Source organism: Mizuhopecten yessoensis, unplaced genomic scaffold, assembly GCF_002113885.1.
Source record: "Mizuhopecten yessoensis strain PY_sf001 unplaced genomic scaffold, ASM211388v2 scaffold7907, whole genome shotgun sequence".
Classification (NCBI taxonomy): Eukaryota; Metazoa; Mollusca; class Bivalvia; order Pectinida; family Pectinidae; genus Mizuhopecten; species Mizuhopecten yessoensis.
The window spans coordinates 175,303-190,872 of record NW_018407282.1 but is presented as its reverse complement, the minus strand read 5'-3'; the positions used below and the strand labels follow the sequence as shown (position 1 = coordinate 190,872).

At 35.5% G+C, this 15,570-nt stretch overlaps 1 protein-coding gene across 1 annotated transcript in view; it reads right to left on the bottom strand.

Annotated features, from left to right (window-relative positions):
• Nucleotides 1-15,570, bottom strand: part of LOC110454566 (titin-like) — a 158,651-nt gene that overhangs the window by 136,635 nt on the left and 6,446 nt on the right. The window contains exon 2 of the mRNA XM_021504139.1: nucleotides 14,188-14,280. Within this exon, the coding sequence (XP_021359814.1) occupies nucleotides 14,188-14,280 (93 nt within the window). The remainder of the gene's footprint in view (nucleotides 1-14,187; nucleotides 14,281-15,570) is intronic.

The window sequence follows — 15,570 nt, the reverse complement described above, 5'->3', positions numbered from 1 at the left end:
ATGTACCTTACAGTCTTAACAAGATACTAAACACCTGTACTGTTTGCACCTGTGACACAAATGTTCTCGATACTTAGAGATTTAAATGGCCACCTCTATCTTAGCGTAAAATCATCACCTTCCCTTGAATTCAGAGGCACGCAGGTATTTGTTTATTTTTCGTTTACTCAAAAGTTGTATTGTTGAAGTCTTAAATGGCGAAGTTTACCCAGAATGCCTTAAATGTTTGCCTATTCCCGTACGTAAATATTATCGAATTTACTAAGACGGTTTGAAATCTTCTGTTGTTTGAGGATCAATTTACTATTATAAGAGATAGAATGTAATTTAAACAATTTTAACCCACCACAACCATTTAAATTTCTGTAATTCTGTTGACATACCTGTTTTTACCCAATATCTTTGGCGACTTAAAACTTTTTCTTTTACATATATTTTCATCTTCATTATAAAGAAATGCTATTATAATGTTTGAGATTAAGATAGAATTGGGAAACTTATCATAACACTTACATGATATTCTGTTGAAATCTACAATAGTATTTATTGTTCTAGAATGAATGTTTGAATGCATCACAAGCAAAAAAAAAGATATTTTCTCCCCTTTATCTAATAAATATGGGTAACAACTTGTAAATGTGGACACAAAATCTTCTCATAAAAAGACTAATTTTCTTAATTATCAAATCTATTTAAAAAAAAACAGCCAATTAAAAACCTTGTGCCAAGTTAGATCACTGAAATCTGTTCTTTATTTATATTTATATATTCATGATTGTATGTTGATGGTTTATACTAGTATATAAGATTATGGATTTGGGCAAGGATCAGCTATGTGTTTGTAGGAATATATATAGTGCAAGATATCTGAATTCATGATCAATTCTCTTGAATAAGTGAAAATGTACATCCCACTAAACTTAGGATGTGTACAGTATCATATACCTCTATGATTGAAGTTTCCCAATTATCCCCTAATTGGGAAACTTCAATCATAGAGGTATATGATACTGTACACATCCTAAGTCTGAATTAGCGCTATAAATGAAAATGTATGTCCTAATTCCTGAAATCTCAATTCTATTGAATAAGTGAAAATATCAATCCCACTAAAAGTAGGTTGTGTATATCAGTATATATAAACATCTATGAGAGAGGTTTCCCAATTACGGGAATCTTAATCAACGTTATTCCATCACATATTTCATCTTACAATGCCTACTCTTCATAGCATCACCTCTATGTGAGACTTCCTGGCTTTTATTTGGGGATAGAGATGGGAAAGGATGGTGACTTAATAATAGAAATGTACAAAAATAATGTTACAACACGCCGTTAGTTTTTTTATGAATAAACAAATCAACATTCTTTCTGTTTTCTCATCAATTTAACAGTTAAACCTGTAAAACGATTCGTTGGCAGTTACATGTCAATTTCAGTGACCAGGTAAATATAACAATACAAGATGTCAGCGTAATTGTTGGGACAAGTAAAAACCAGGCATCACAGGCGACAATTGCCGGTAATACATGTCAAAACTTCAAGGAATCTGGCGTTACCTGTTGTTACCTGGTGTTACCTGGTAAATGTATGTGTGATTTTGTGATACAGATAGCACAGGTACATCAATAATAGTTGACAGGTACAAGGCATATCTGTCAACAAACTTAAAAATAGGAAATGTATCTCGCCCAACTTTAGGTAAGAAGTTGCCAAGATACAATCAGCATCCCTTTGCTGTAGGTACAGCATACCTGTAGGTACAGCACACCTGTAGTCATGTGACAGAATATACAGGTACAATATTCAAATTCCTTCACATGAAATAGGATGTTTTATGTTAATTAAAACATCAAATCTTATGAATAGTTGATGAGACCGATGGTTTGAGAGGCAAAACTTTTTGATGAATATCTTAACAACAGGAAACAGGACATACGTGCAAACAACAAAAAATTCAGTTCAAAACTGAGCATTTGACAGTGTATGCCTCTCATATGATTTCCTGTATCTGCACTGATAAGTCAAACAGAAAGCAAGTTAAGCAAAATCAACCTGCCTGACTATATATATATAGCCCTAACTACAGACCAACAGAATATCAACCTGCCTGACTATATTTAAGCAAAATCAACCTGCCTGACTATATATAGCCCTAACTACAGACTAACAGAACATCACCCTGCCTGACTATATATATATAGCCCCAACTACAGACCAACAGAACATATAAGTCAAACAGAAAGCAAGTTAAGCAAAATCAACCTGCCTGACTATATATGTGTATATATATAGCCCTAAATACAGACCAACAGAACATCAACCTTCCTGACTATATATATATAGCCCCAACTACAGACCAACAGAACATCCCTAAGCCCTGTAAGTCCAATAAGATAGCCTTGTCTGAGCCATGTCAGACCAACAGAACATCTGTCTAAGCCCTGTAAGAACAACAGAACATGCCTGACTATATATGTATAGCCCTAACTACAGACTAACAGAACATCAACCTGCCTAACTATATATAGCCCTAACTACAGACTAACAGAAACTCAACCTGCCTGACTATATATATTATATATATAGCCCTAACTACAGACAAACAGAACATCAACCTGCCTGCCTATATATATATAGCCCTAACTACAGACAAACAGAACATCAACCTGCCTCACTATATATATATAGCCCTAACTATAGACCAACAGAACATCAACCTTCCTGACTATATATATATAGCCCCAACTACAGACCAACAGAACATATAAGTCAAACAGAAAGCAAGTTAAGCAAAATCAACCTGCCTGACTATATATAGCCCTAACTACAGACTAACAGAAACTCAACCTGCCTGACTATATATGTATATATATATAGCCCTAAATACAGACCAACAGAACATCAACCTGCCCGACTATATATATATAGCCCTAACTATAGACCAACAGAACATCAACCTGCCTAACTATATATAGCCCTAACTACAGACTAACAGAAACTCAACCTGCCTGACTATATATGTGTATATATATAGCCCTAAATACAGACCAACAGAACAACAACCTGCCTGACTATATATGTGTATATATATAGCCCTAAATACAGACCAACAGAACAACACCCTGTCTGACTATATATGTATATATATATAGCCCTAAATACAGACCAACAGAACAACAACCTGCCTGACTATATATAGCCCTAACTACAGACCAACAAAACATCAACATGCCTGACTATATATATATATCCCTAACTACAGACCATCAGAACATCAACCTGCCTGACTATTTATATATAGCCCTAACTACAGACTAACAGAACATCAACCTGCCTGACCATATATATATAGCCCTAACTACAGACAAACAGAACATCAACCTGCCTGGCTATATATATTATATATATAGCCCTAACTACAGACTAACAGAACATCAACCTGCCTGACTATTTATATATAGCCCTAACTACAGACCAACAAAACATCAACATGCCTGACTATATATATATAGCTCTAACTACAGATCAACAGAACATCAACCTGCCTAACTATATATAGCCCTAACTACAGACTAACAGAACATCAACCTGCCTAACTATATATATATAGCCCTAACTAAAGACCACCAGAACATCAACCTGCCTGACCATATATATATAGCCCTAACTACAGACTAACAGAAACTCAACCTGCCTGACTATATATGTATATATATATAGCCCTAAATACAGACCAACAGAACATCAACCCGCCTGACTATATATATATAGCTCTAACTACAGACCATCAGAACATCAACCTGCCTGACTATATGTATATAGCCCTAACTACAGACAAACAGAACATCAACCTGCCTCACTATATATATATAGCCCTAACTACAGACAAACAGAACATCAACCTGCCTCACTATATATATATAGCCCTAAATACAGACCAACAGAACATCAACATGCCTGACTATATATATATATATAGCCCTAACTACAGACCAACAGAACATCAACCTGCCTAACTATATATATATAGCCCTAACTACAGACCAACAGAACATCCCTAAGCCCTGTAAGACCAATAAGATAGCCTTGTCTGAGCCATGTCAGACCAACAGAACATCTGTCTAAGCCCTGTAAGAACAACAGAACATCTTTGTCTATAAGCCTTGTAAGAACAATGGAACATCTTTGTACAATGGAACATCTTTGTCTATAAGCCCGGTAAGAACAGAACATCTTTGTCTATAAGCCCAGTAAGAACAACAGAACATCTATTTTTAAGCCCTGTAAGAACAACAGAACATCTTTGTCTATAAGCCCTGTAAGAACAACAGAACATCTGTCTATAAGCCCTGTAAGACCAACAGAACATCTGTCTATAAGCCCGGTAAGAACAACAGAACATCTTTGTCTATAAGCCCAGTAAGAACAACAGAACATCTATTTTTAAGCCCTGTAAGAACAACAGAACATCTTTGTCTATAAGCCCTGTAAGAACAACAGAACATCTGTCTATAAGCCCGGTAAGACCAACAGAACATCTGTCTATAAGCCCTGTAAGAACAACAGAACATCTTTGTCTATAAACCCTGTAAGAACAACAGAACATCTTTGCCTATAAGCCCTGTAAGAACAATAGAACATCTTTGTCTATAAGCCCTGTAAGAACAACAGAACATCTTTGTGTATAAGCCCAGTAAGAACAACAGAACATCTTTGTCTAGAAGCCCGGTAAGAACAAAACATCTTTGTCTATAAGCCCAGTAAGAACAACAGAACTTCTATTTTTAAGCCCTGTAAGAACAACAGAACATCCTTGTATATAAGCCCTGTAAGAACAACAGAACATCCTTGGCTATAAGCCCTGTAAGAACAACAGAACATCCTTGTCTATAAGCCCGGTAAGAACAAAACATCTTGGTCTATAAGCCCGGTAAGAACAGAACATCTTTGTCTATAAGCCCAGTAAGAACAACAGAACATCCTTGTCTATAAGCCCGGTAAGAACAAAACATCTTTATCTATAAGCCCGGTAAGAACAGAACATCTTTGTCTATAAGCCCTGTAAGAGCAGAACATCTTTGTCTATAAGCACTGTAAGAACAACAGAACATCCTTGTCTATAAGCCCGGTAAGAACAAAACATCTTGGTCTATAAGCCCGGTAAGAACAGAACATCTTTGTCTATAAGCCCAGTAAGAACAACAGAACTTCTATTTTTAAGCCCTGTAAGAACAACAGAACATCTTTGCCTATAAGCCCGGTAAGAACAAAACATCTTTGTCTATAAGCCAGGTAAGAACAGAACATCTTTGTCTATAAGCCCTGTAAGAACAGAACATCTTTGTCTATAAGCCCTGTAAGAACAACAGAACGTCCTTGTCTATAAGCCCTGTAAGAACAACAGAACATATTTGTCTATAAGCCCTGTAAGAACAACAGAACATCCTTGGCTATAAGCCCTGTAAGAACAACAGAACATCCTTGGCTATAAGCCCTGTAAGAACAACAGAACATCCTTGTCTATAAGCCCTGTAAGAACAACAGAGCATCTTTGTCTATAAGCCCGGTAAGAACAAAACATCTGTGTCTATAAGCCCGGTAAGAACAGAACATCTTTGTCTATAAGCCCTGTAAGAACAGAACATCTTTGTCTATAAGCCCTGTAAGAGCAGAACATCTTTGTCTATAAGCACTGTAAGAACAACAGAACATCCTTGTCTATAAGCCCTGTAAGAACAACAGAACATCTTTGTCTATAAGCCCTATAAGACTGATAGAACATCCTTGTCTTAGCCTTGCAAGATTAATAGAACATCCTTGTTTTCCCCTGTTCATATATCAATGGAACATCTTTGTTTAGCTAAGCCCTATCAGCAATAGAAAAACTTCAGACCAAAAGAACACCCCTGTGTAAGCACTGAAAGCTATTGTAATAAAATCGTCTAAGCCTTGAGAAAAATTCAACAAAATCTTACAAAAACATCTGTCGTATTGATGTCATGACATATTCATTTTAAACATAACTCCCAACACCTCAGATTCCAATCAGTACTGGCTAAAGTATGAGAAACTGCCATTTACACGTTTTGTACTTGACTGCAGTCAGACGAGATCTTTATCATCGAAACGCTTCCCAGGGTCTTTGTTAGGAAATGGCCCAGGTGTCATAATTTCTTTTGTGTAGTAACTTCAGCTTTCTGACAAAAGTTTAGGTCACCTCAAACCATACAACACAAATTTTTACGTATAATACGTGTGCTTGGTGATAATTGAAAAAAAGGATGTGTTTTTGTCTCATTAAAATACCAGAAATGTCTACCAACCAGAAAGTACAGATGTACATACGTATATATAGTTGACAGAGTCCACTGAACATTAGGCGTTTTTTCTTCAAAAGAAATGCGTCAAAGTACAATGTAATGTAAAAAATTCCTGTATCCTCTTGTTCAGTGATTAGTCAGTTAAATGACAGATGAACTAAAAAATGTTAAATTTCTTTAACATATTTCAATAAATCATGAAAATATTTAAAACTTCAGCCACTCTACAGTTATTTCATCTTGATCAATGTAACATCAAGCTGATGATGCAAAATACAACTTAGAACTAATGCAACGGTCCGAAAAACAAACAAACAATTTGTTACTGTACCATATTTACCTTCCAATTAACACAAAAAGAAGTGGATATATATCTGTTCCATTTCTGTAAGAATATCTTTGAGCATTCCTTGATGACTATTCCGTCTTTGTGTATTGCAGAGTTATCTTCTCTTGTGAGCAGGTATTGATTTTTACGTCATTGGTTTGTGTGAGAAAATTACGTCGTTTTCTCAAAAATTGATGACGTTACTCTCACAAACCAATGACGTAACATGAATCAATACCTGCTCACAAGAGAAGATAACTCTGCAATATGCAAAGACGGAATAGTCATCAAGGAATATTTGCTGACTTTTAAACATCAAATTTGTGTTAAAAAAGGATTGTTGTAATCGTAGATTTTATCTTACCTTTGATTACCTCAAAAATAAAAAAAATATGAATTTGGCTAAAAATAGCCATTAGCATTAGATTGGTGACTAATTACTTCTATAAGTGTTAATGACCATGTAACCCCTGTTTACAAGTGTTGAGGTTTATTCTTTGTACTCAGAACAAAGAAGACCACCTAAATATTGGAGCCCTGCCTAAGACCTATTTATCTGTAGAAGTTAAATATACAACACTGGGACCCCTGTACACACAGGAAATACACAATACATACGTTTACACACAGTTTATAACTATCTTTTTAAACTATCATGAAATGACAGTCTCAGTATTTTCTTTGTAAATGAATTTGACTGAGCATTCAGAACACGTTTTAAACATTTCAACTTTGAACGTGATTGAACATTTCCACTTTGAAGATCTGCAATGCACAAGTACAAAATTTTGTTTATCTAAGAAGAAATAAACATGAAAATGTTCATACTCAGGAATTAAATCATTCTCAAGAGATACATTGTACCATATGTATTCTTACACACTCTATGCCCACAATACCTCTACATTACTCCTTACTTCTGCTTATTGTTGAACCCCCAGTTGTAATTGAATGAATAGTTTAGTTCATCACTCATTAACCTTTGACCAAAACCTCTACAGTAAACTCTGTCTAAACCAGACTCTGCCTTATCCAGACTTAAGTCTAAACCAGCCAAAGAATCTGATTTCACCAATTACAATATGTATGTACCAACAATAGACTCCATAAAACCTGAATTTCTGTCTAAATTGACCAATTAAAGTTTGTCCTAAGGATGTACAATTTAGATTTATAAATATATATAATTATAAATCTAAATTGTACATCCTTAGGACAAACTTTAATTGGTCAATTTAGACAGAAAGTATCTTTGTTCATGTCTACATTTATCTCTAGTGCAAAAACAATACATAATATTCCTTTAATCCATATATCAAACACACAATGAAGCACAGTGGGATTTGGAGACATTTCCATTTCCTGATCATGCCAGTTTTTAAGTAAAAGATAATCGTCTCAAAAACCTAAACAAGTTTGAGATATTTCACAGCTAGCTGTCAAAAACCACATGTTGCAAAATCTGAGATCACATGAGGTCAGAGGTCATACAAACACTTCCTGATGTTGTCTGCACCAGTGATTTGACCTGTCTATGTTACCTAGGGTGTCAAGACTTCAGGTCACCAAGTCTTCACATGGCAGGCCAAACTGTCTGCAGGGTACAAGGCCCGGTGCACCTTACTTTGCAAAAGAGAGATGAGACACTAGAAATTTCAATATCCTGGTAAACTATATATCCATACCACAGACATTTTTTCCGAGTAAAGGAATAATGAGGAACCTTCAGAAAATGCAGAAGGGAACATTGTACATAATTAAATCCCGTTTCACACGATATTGATGGATATTGATGTAAGATAACGGAGACCTACTTATGCAAAATGAAACTGTTCACCACAAAACTGTATGTACCTCACACGTACCTAGGTCTAACGAAGGAGTTTCATATGTTTAACACAATCCTAAAAATGTTCACCTCACACATTTTTACAGTGTCAGACCCATTTACCCAATGATGTAACTAGTTATTTCTAGTCAATAATTAATCCATGAATTATCAGAATTTTCCAAAAACATGAACACGTTTTTTTGTAGGTATTGATTCATTAACATTTTTTTGATAAGGGTTTTGACTTGCAGTGAACACAAGTTACTTTTAATCAAACACACTTAAATCTTTTGCAGTATAATACACTCAACTGTTTTCTAAACTAAAATCAAGATGAGAATGAAGGAAAAGGTTGACAGAGACCCAGGTAGAATAATGAGACATACAAAATTAAGTCATGTACGAAAGAGTTAATTCAACCTTTTAACGTGACAATTATTCAACTATGCTTGTAAAAAGCTTTACCATTGCCCAACAAATCTGCATTTTTCCAGTACATTTTCTTGTTTATAATTTATTTTATATCGTAACAAAAAGAAGTGAGAGAACAGCTGTTTACCACTAAAACAGAGACAGACATTTGTTCTGTGTGCGATTTACCTGTAGGTGTCGTCTGCCCAAAGATATTTTTAACAACAAGTTTATCAGATGGCATTCAATTGTTATAACGTTCTCCCCTGGAGACTTACTAGACTATGTTATCATGCATAAATAAATATAACGACATCATTATGTAATCCACAACAGGAACACCTAAATATAAACTCCTAAAATTAGCAATAAAAAAGTCCACTTCTGAGAACAGTGGAATCTGTTTGGACAGATAGGATTTAAGAGCCATTTCTCAATTACTCAAAAAAATTTACACTGGTCTTTATTTTATGTCAACTAAATTTCTTTCACTAAGGATAGAACAGAATCACCCGAAACAAGATAGTACTTGTTAAATTTTGAGTCACAAATCAAGTAAGTAATTTAAAGAAATTCAGTGCAAAACCTGAGGCCTGACACGTTAGGATCTCCTTTCCTTTTTCCAACCACTCAGTGCAGACATTAAAAAACAGTGCTTATGGTAAATTGGCCAAAGAAAGCTTAGGGTACAGGCCAAAAATCAGTCAGTAGGGAGTCAGGAAATGCAAAGAAAGGTTTGGGTAGGTTACCGTACATAATTATTAATAATCAGGGCCAGTAAAACCCCTGTCACACCTAGCCGCGTTGCCACTGCGATTGCACAGCGTTGTTAAATTTCCCAGAGCGCCGTGAGATCGCAGGAAAAATTGATATTTTTCATGAAGATGGCGATGTCACCGCATTCTCACGGCGACCTTGGCATTACTAAGGAGCTCCATGACGTTCTACCGCGTTCCTATGGAGTTCTAGTTGGCGATTGTCTGCGCTCTCATGGTGCTCTCACGTGGCTTCCACTGCATGCATCGAGTTGTCACGGCACGCACACTGCATGTGCACTGCGCTTTCATGGTGCTCACGGCGTGTTGTTTTGCACTACCTTTCAAAACGATATCTCCATCAGTTCTCCATTCTTCCATTTGCTCTCGAACAGTTGAGACCATGCCCGCCAAAAGAGGTAGAAAGTTGAATAAGGCAGGGAAAGATAAATGCCCACTGCACAGAAGCAAGTCCACCATCACCTCATCAACCAGGCGATTAGTCACCACAGGTGCAGGCTTCTCAGGCGAGCACCCTATCAAACTCTGTGCAGGCTCGCGGCGATTCTGTGGCGTTGTATGAGACCTAACTATGTTGCTACAGCGACCTCACGGCGATTCCAATGCGCTCTTATCAGAACGTTGGCGATTCCACCGCGTTCACTGGCGATGCCACTGTGTTGCCGGGGTGATGCTTGCGATTCCACTGCGTGCAGATAGGCGTTCTGGATTTTTTTTGGACACCGTGGGAACGCGGCCCTAGTGGGACAGCCCCTTAAGATGGCAGGAAACACTTTGGCCTCATATTTTAAGTTAATCATCATTTCACTTCATGTCTAAATTTATTTTAGCAGTTGAACATGCATACGTCAAAATTTCAAGTAAAAGTCAAAATTTCTATTCAGTTCATTTTTTAATTAAAGCACGATCGATATCCATGGAAACAAGGTATTGTTACTGGTGACTCATCCTTATCTTTACAGGTATGTTAACTTGACTCATTCTTCAGGTGTAATTACAGCAGTCACCTTGTTGGTCTCGGTTTAATTAATCAATGCAATGTTATAATTGCATTTTAATCATACATGCTTGTACAAGCATTATCAATAACACTACTTTTACATATTGAACAATTAAAATGCATTTTATCAAATCTACAAGTCATTTTGAAAGTCATTTATAAATGTTTCAAATTTTGAACAGTACTCTAATTCTTCTACTAGCTGTGAATGACAAAACTAACCGTTTAGGTAAATATAATAATAATCACAGGAAAGGTTTGACTAATTTGCTCTACTCTGCTCAATCCTGCTATATATTATATGTTTAGGTCAACAACAAAAAGCCAACAAATTGTTCATTGTTCTTTCAAATCCAAATTTGTTCCACTAAAGCACCGAAGTATTGATTATTTCTCTTTAATTTTCAAGATGAATGCATCTGCTTTCCACAGATAATTGTCTAATCGATCAGATTTCCATTGTGTTGCCATGGCAGTATTCCTATACCTGAATGATGCACCCCAAGACATCTGCAGACAGATGTGTCATATTTCAATGTAAAGTGTGCAGGTACTCAATTTCTAATAATATCCAGGTAGAGCTAGGTGTACTAAGGGAACCCCGTCCTGCTGCAGGCAAAACACTGGAGAATGGTATTTTAGTTTTTCTAGCATACACTGTTTAACCTCCCCTTAATTTCATTTTGGATGTACAAGTGTATACATATACGTAGCTGAAACTGGACTGTGGGCCCCTATCCATGAAACTGTTCTCATGCTCAAACTCAGATCCTCTACTCAATTTCTTGTTCCAGTGATAAAGGAATAAAAAGCATACAACTTATCTATGATTTGGAGAACTTTGGATAGGCTAAAAGCCATATTCTGTTTACAGTGGTAACACCCGACTTTTTTGCCGTGTCACAATATATGATTTATGCAAGTAACATGAAAATTGGTTTGAGCACCGAGTTCATGTTTGAGCAACCGCATAGTGTCTGGAGGTCCAGGGTTTGAATCCTGGTACACTTTGTATTTTCACTCTCAGAAAACTGTTGTTGATCAATTTTTTCTTTATTTTATCTTTATTGTTTTTCTTAAAAGTTCTGTAAGGTATGTGATTCTTTTTCAACACTATTTATCAAAAGTTATTTTCAACCCGATATAAACAGTTCCCTGTTCGTTTTTACAGTTTTTGGCAGTAGGGTTACTTAAGGAGATATATACCATACCTTATACATTTGACTTGTGATCTGTTTATATGATAGGTTTGTATAATGCTTAACAATTACCTGGATGTTATTTTCAGTAAATAAACTTGTATGTGTACGAGCGTGCAACTGTCCTAGTAAGACAGTATATCCAATATATCCTTGGAATAAATTTTAATAAAAATTGAATGATCAAGTTTTGATACCTTTAGATCATATTTTGATGAAAAATATCAGTTTTGCGGCTTGCATAAATTGTATTACATTGTAATGGTATATATCAGCTCTGTAACCTATAAATTTGTAATGTATATTTCAGCTCTGTGACCAAGTGGATAAATTGCATAAATGCATATATTTCCGTCCTGTTATTTGCACATAGGATATGTTTCAATTCTATCACTCCCCAAGTCTACAAACTGAATCGTGTGTATGTCATACATTCCTTGACTTCACAAAGATACAACAGTGTTGTAATTGTAAGCCACTGTGTTCATGGCCGTGACTTCGCTACCACATCACATTTAGACATTCTTTATCAACTCCCGAATCACAATTCTTGTTCAACAGGTTACTGATTCATCAACCATGATTAAGTGAGCAATTTACTAAAATTGAGTGAGGGTTTCTTATTCTTATAATGCAGAAATTTAGGTAGATTTATGTAAATCTGAACTTCCTGGCTAAGCAATTATGAAAAAGTACAAGAATAGAGTAATTTGAATGTAAATTTAAATGAAGACGAACTATTTCACAACACCTTCCCATTATAATTATATTACTTTTAACAGTCTTTCTTTTTTTCTTAGATTCTAATCACCCATCAACACTATAAGGTAATAAATTAAGGGCCCACGTAACAGACAAGAGAAGGCTGATGCATGATACGATCGAGACATAACAATTAAGACCGGTGTATACAATGTAGATACAAATCTAAATCCCTAAGGACAACAGAGGTACAGAAGTTTGAACTTGACCATAACATGATCTTGACCTTGAAGTCTTGATCCCCAGAACTACTGGTCACCGGTGATCAACATTGTCAAATTACACTACAGCAAATTGTATGCTAATAACTCACAGATTACAACTCAAAAAAAAATTATGTTACCGAAATACATAAGCTATGGTTTGACGGCTGTGGCATGCAGTGACAACATCTTAACTAACACTGATGGTCCTTAATGTAAAAACATTTCATTTTGATAGGCTGGTGCCGTAATGAGATATGATATTATCAATTAGACCCGATCTGTGCTGGTATGCTGTACCTGTAGGTTTACCTGTAAGGTTAGGTAAGGCAACAAGTGATGGACGACCTGTCAATCACTGCCGCATTCCAACACTTACTTATATACCTGTAGCATAGGTAAATGTGGGTAAAAAAGTGTTCCTTTATTCAAAAATGTAAATATTCACCTATTTATTTCTGTAATAACTACATTCACTGACCGTTTTATTTATTATCTATGCAATTTTTTGCTCATCAATGCATAATGTAGAAACTAACTAGGACTAAAAGTCACGATATACAAATGTACACAAACACCTATAATACACTTGTACATCAATTGCAAATTCTGGACAAATTAAGGAAATACATGTACCGGATACCTTTAAGTAGGAACTTGTAAATCTCTAGCGAAAGTTTACCTTTCAAATTGTTTTTAAAGCGACCAAGTAAATTAAATCTTCTTCAAGGCTGAGTTATCTAATTATTTATTTGTTTTACGAGGATTACGAACAGCCTCGTTAAACAAATAAAGAATTAGACAACTCAGCCTTGAAGATGACAGGTAAACTTTCGCTAGAGATTTACAAGTTCCTACTTAAAGGTATCTGGTATGTATTTCCTTAATTTGTCCAGAATTTGCAATTGATGTACACGTGTATTATAGGTGTTTGTGTACATTTGTATATCGTGATTTTTAGTCCTAGTTAGTTTCTGAGGCTGATTTATTTCTTGTGATGAAAAAAGATTGCACTTTGTCTTATTTAATTCTAGTTTTATAGCAAATAAAGAAAATCCCTTGCCACTTTAAAAGTGAAGACCATGTGGTGTCCGAATTCAAACAAATAATGTAGCTGTTCAATATATTTCTGTGAACAAAATATATGTCTCGCTGAGAATTATTATCAGAACATTTTTGACGTCAGTTGGAAACTTCCATTTGTCTCTGAAATTGCCCACCCTAAGCAAACAAGTCCCTTTTTGAAATTTCATCTAAAATAAGTTTTCCTTTAAAACACTGACATGTCACCAAAACAATATCGGAAACTGTCACCAAGCTTTACATGAAAATCACACAGTATGGTGGAACTTACCAAGGAGATAGCCATCGAGAGGTCCTTGGCTGTAGAAAAGTATTTGGTAATAAATCCTCTCTAAACGCGATATGGTAGGCCATTCTTCCTCTGCTGCAAGGTAAAGGTAAAAAAGGTTAACTACAGATTCATTTTTGAAGATAAAGCATATCTCCTAATATAAACCAATAAGCACTGGTTCTGAAGAAATTCATGAACTGCATGGTTCTTGAAAATATTCATGAACTAGTGTATTGAATTATTTTAAAGTTCATTAAATTATTCATGAACAAGTTTTGAAACATTCATTAAAAGTCACATGAGCATTAAAAGAAACTCGTAAATCCGGTTCATGACCTTGGTTCATCATTGAAATAGTTCATGAACTTTTTCATTCATGAACAATCAATTTAATGAATAATTAAGTTCATGAGCTTCTCATTTAGCATACATGGAAACACTTCATTAACTTCTCCAGAATTTGTTCCAAAAGTGAGTTCACGAACAGTAAATTTTTCAGGGGAATTAATTGCTATGGTCTTATTTCACCTTTGACCTTTAAAGGTGAAGGTCACGTTGACCTAAATAGTGCGCTGCACACTTTCTGTGGAGACAAAATGTTATAAGAGGGGCAAATTGCAGTGGGAAGACTTTATTCATCTTCATTCAAAGGGAAGACAATAAAATATGAGTAAAAAAAACATTTTTTGCTCAACAAATACTCCAATGTTTAATTGCATGTCTTTCATCTAATTTTGGAATATCTACAAGATCTAAATAATGTCACCTATATTTGAGGATGGCTTTAAGCATTTCATATACTTTGAATGCGTATATTTTCGATGTATAAATGTCCAGACTGCAAACTTTCCATATTGGAGATCATTCAATAGCTATATGTACCAATAGCACATACCTCAAAATACACGACAATTGGCATGAATGATCCATTGAAGCTATAGAAGTTTTTTTACATATATAATATTTATCTGAAAACCCACTTAAAAAATGTACATGGTGTAATATATCCTCCACTCAAATTATTTACACAACCAACCGTATGTCTGGTGGTATTTTCTCCTGGGATAATGGTATAATCCCCCTGATTTAGTGGGACATATCATGGCCTGTTAGATATTTGGAGATACCTGATAGTATAATTGAGTGTGAAACTCAGGCTGTCCAATCTGTAAGCTGATCGTGAATACAGAGGTCAACAATAATTTGTATTGATCGCCTAACTGTAAATACCTGTTTAATTTATCTGTCAATCAAACTGGTCCTAGCCAGATCCAAATCATTCTAATTTCTTCTGCATAAGGACTTGCAATTATAGCTGGAGTCTGTAGAATCAACTGGATGGGTGTAAGCTAAGGAGGAAGGATATAGGGGATTGGGGGGGGG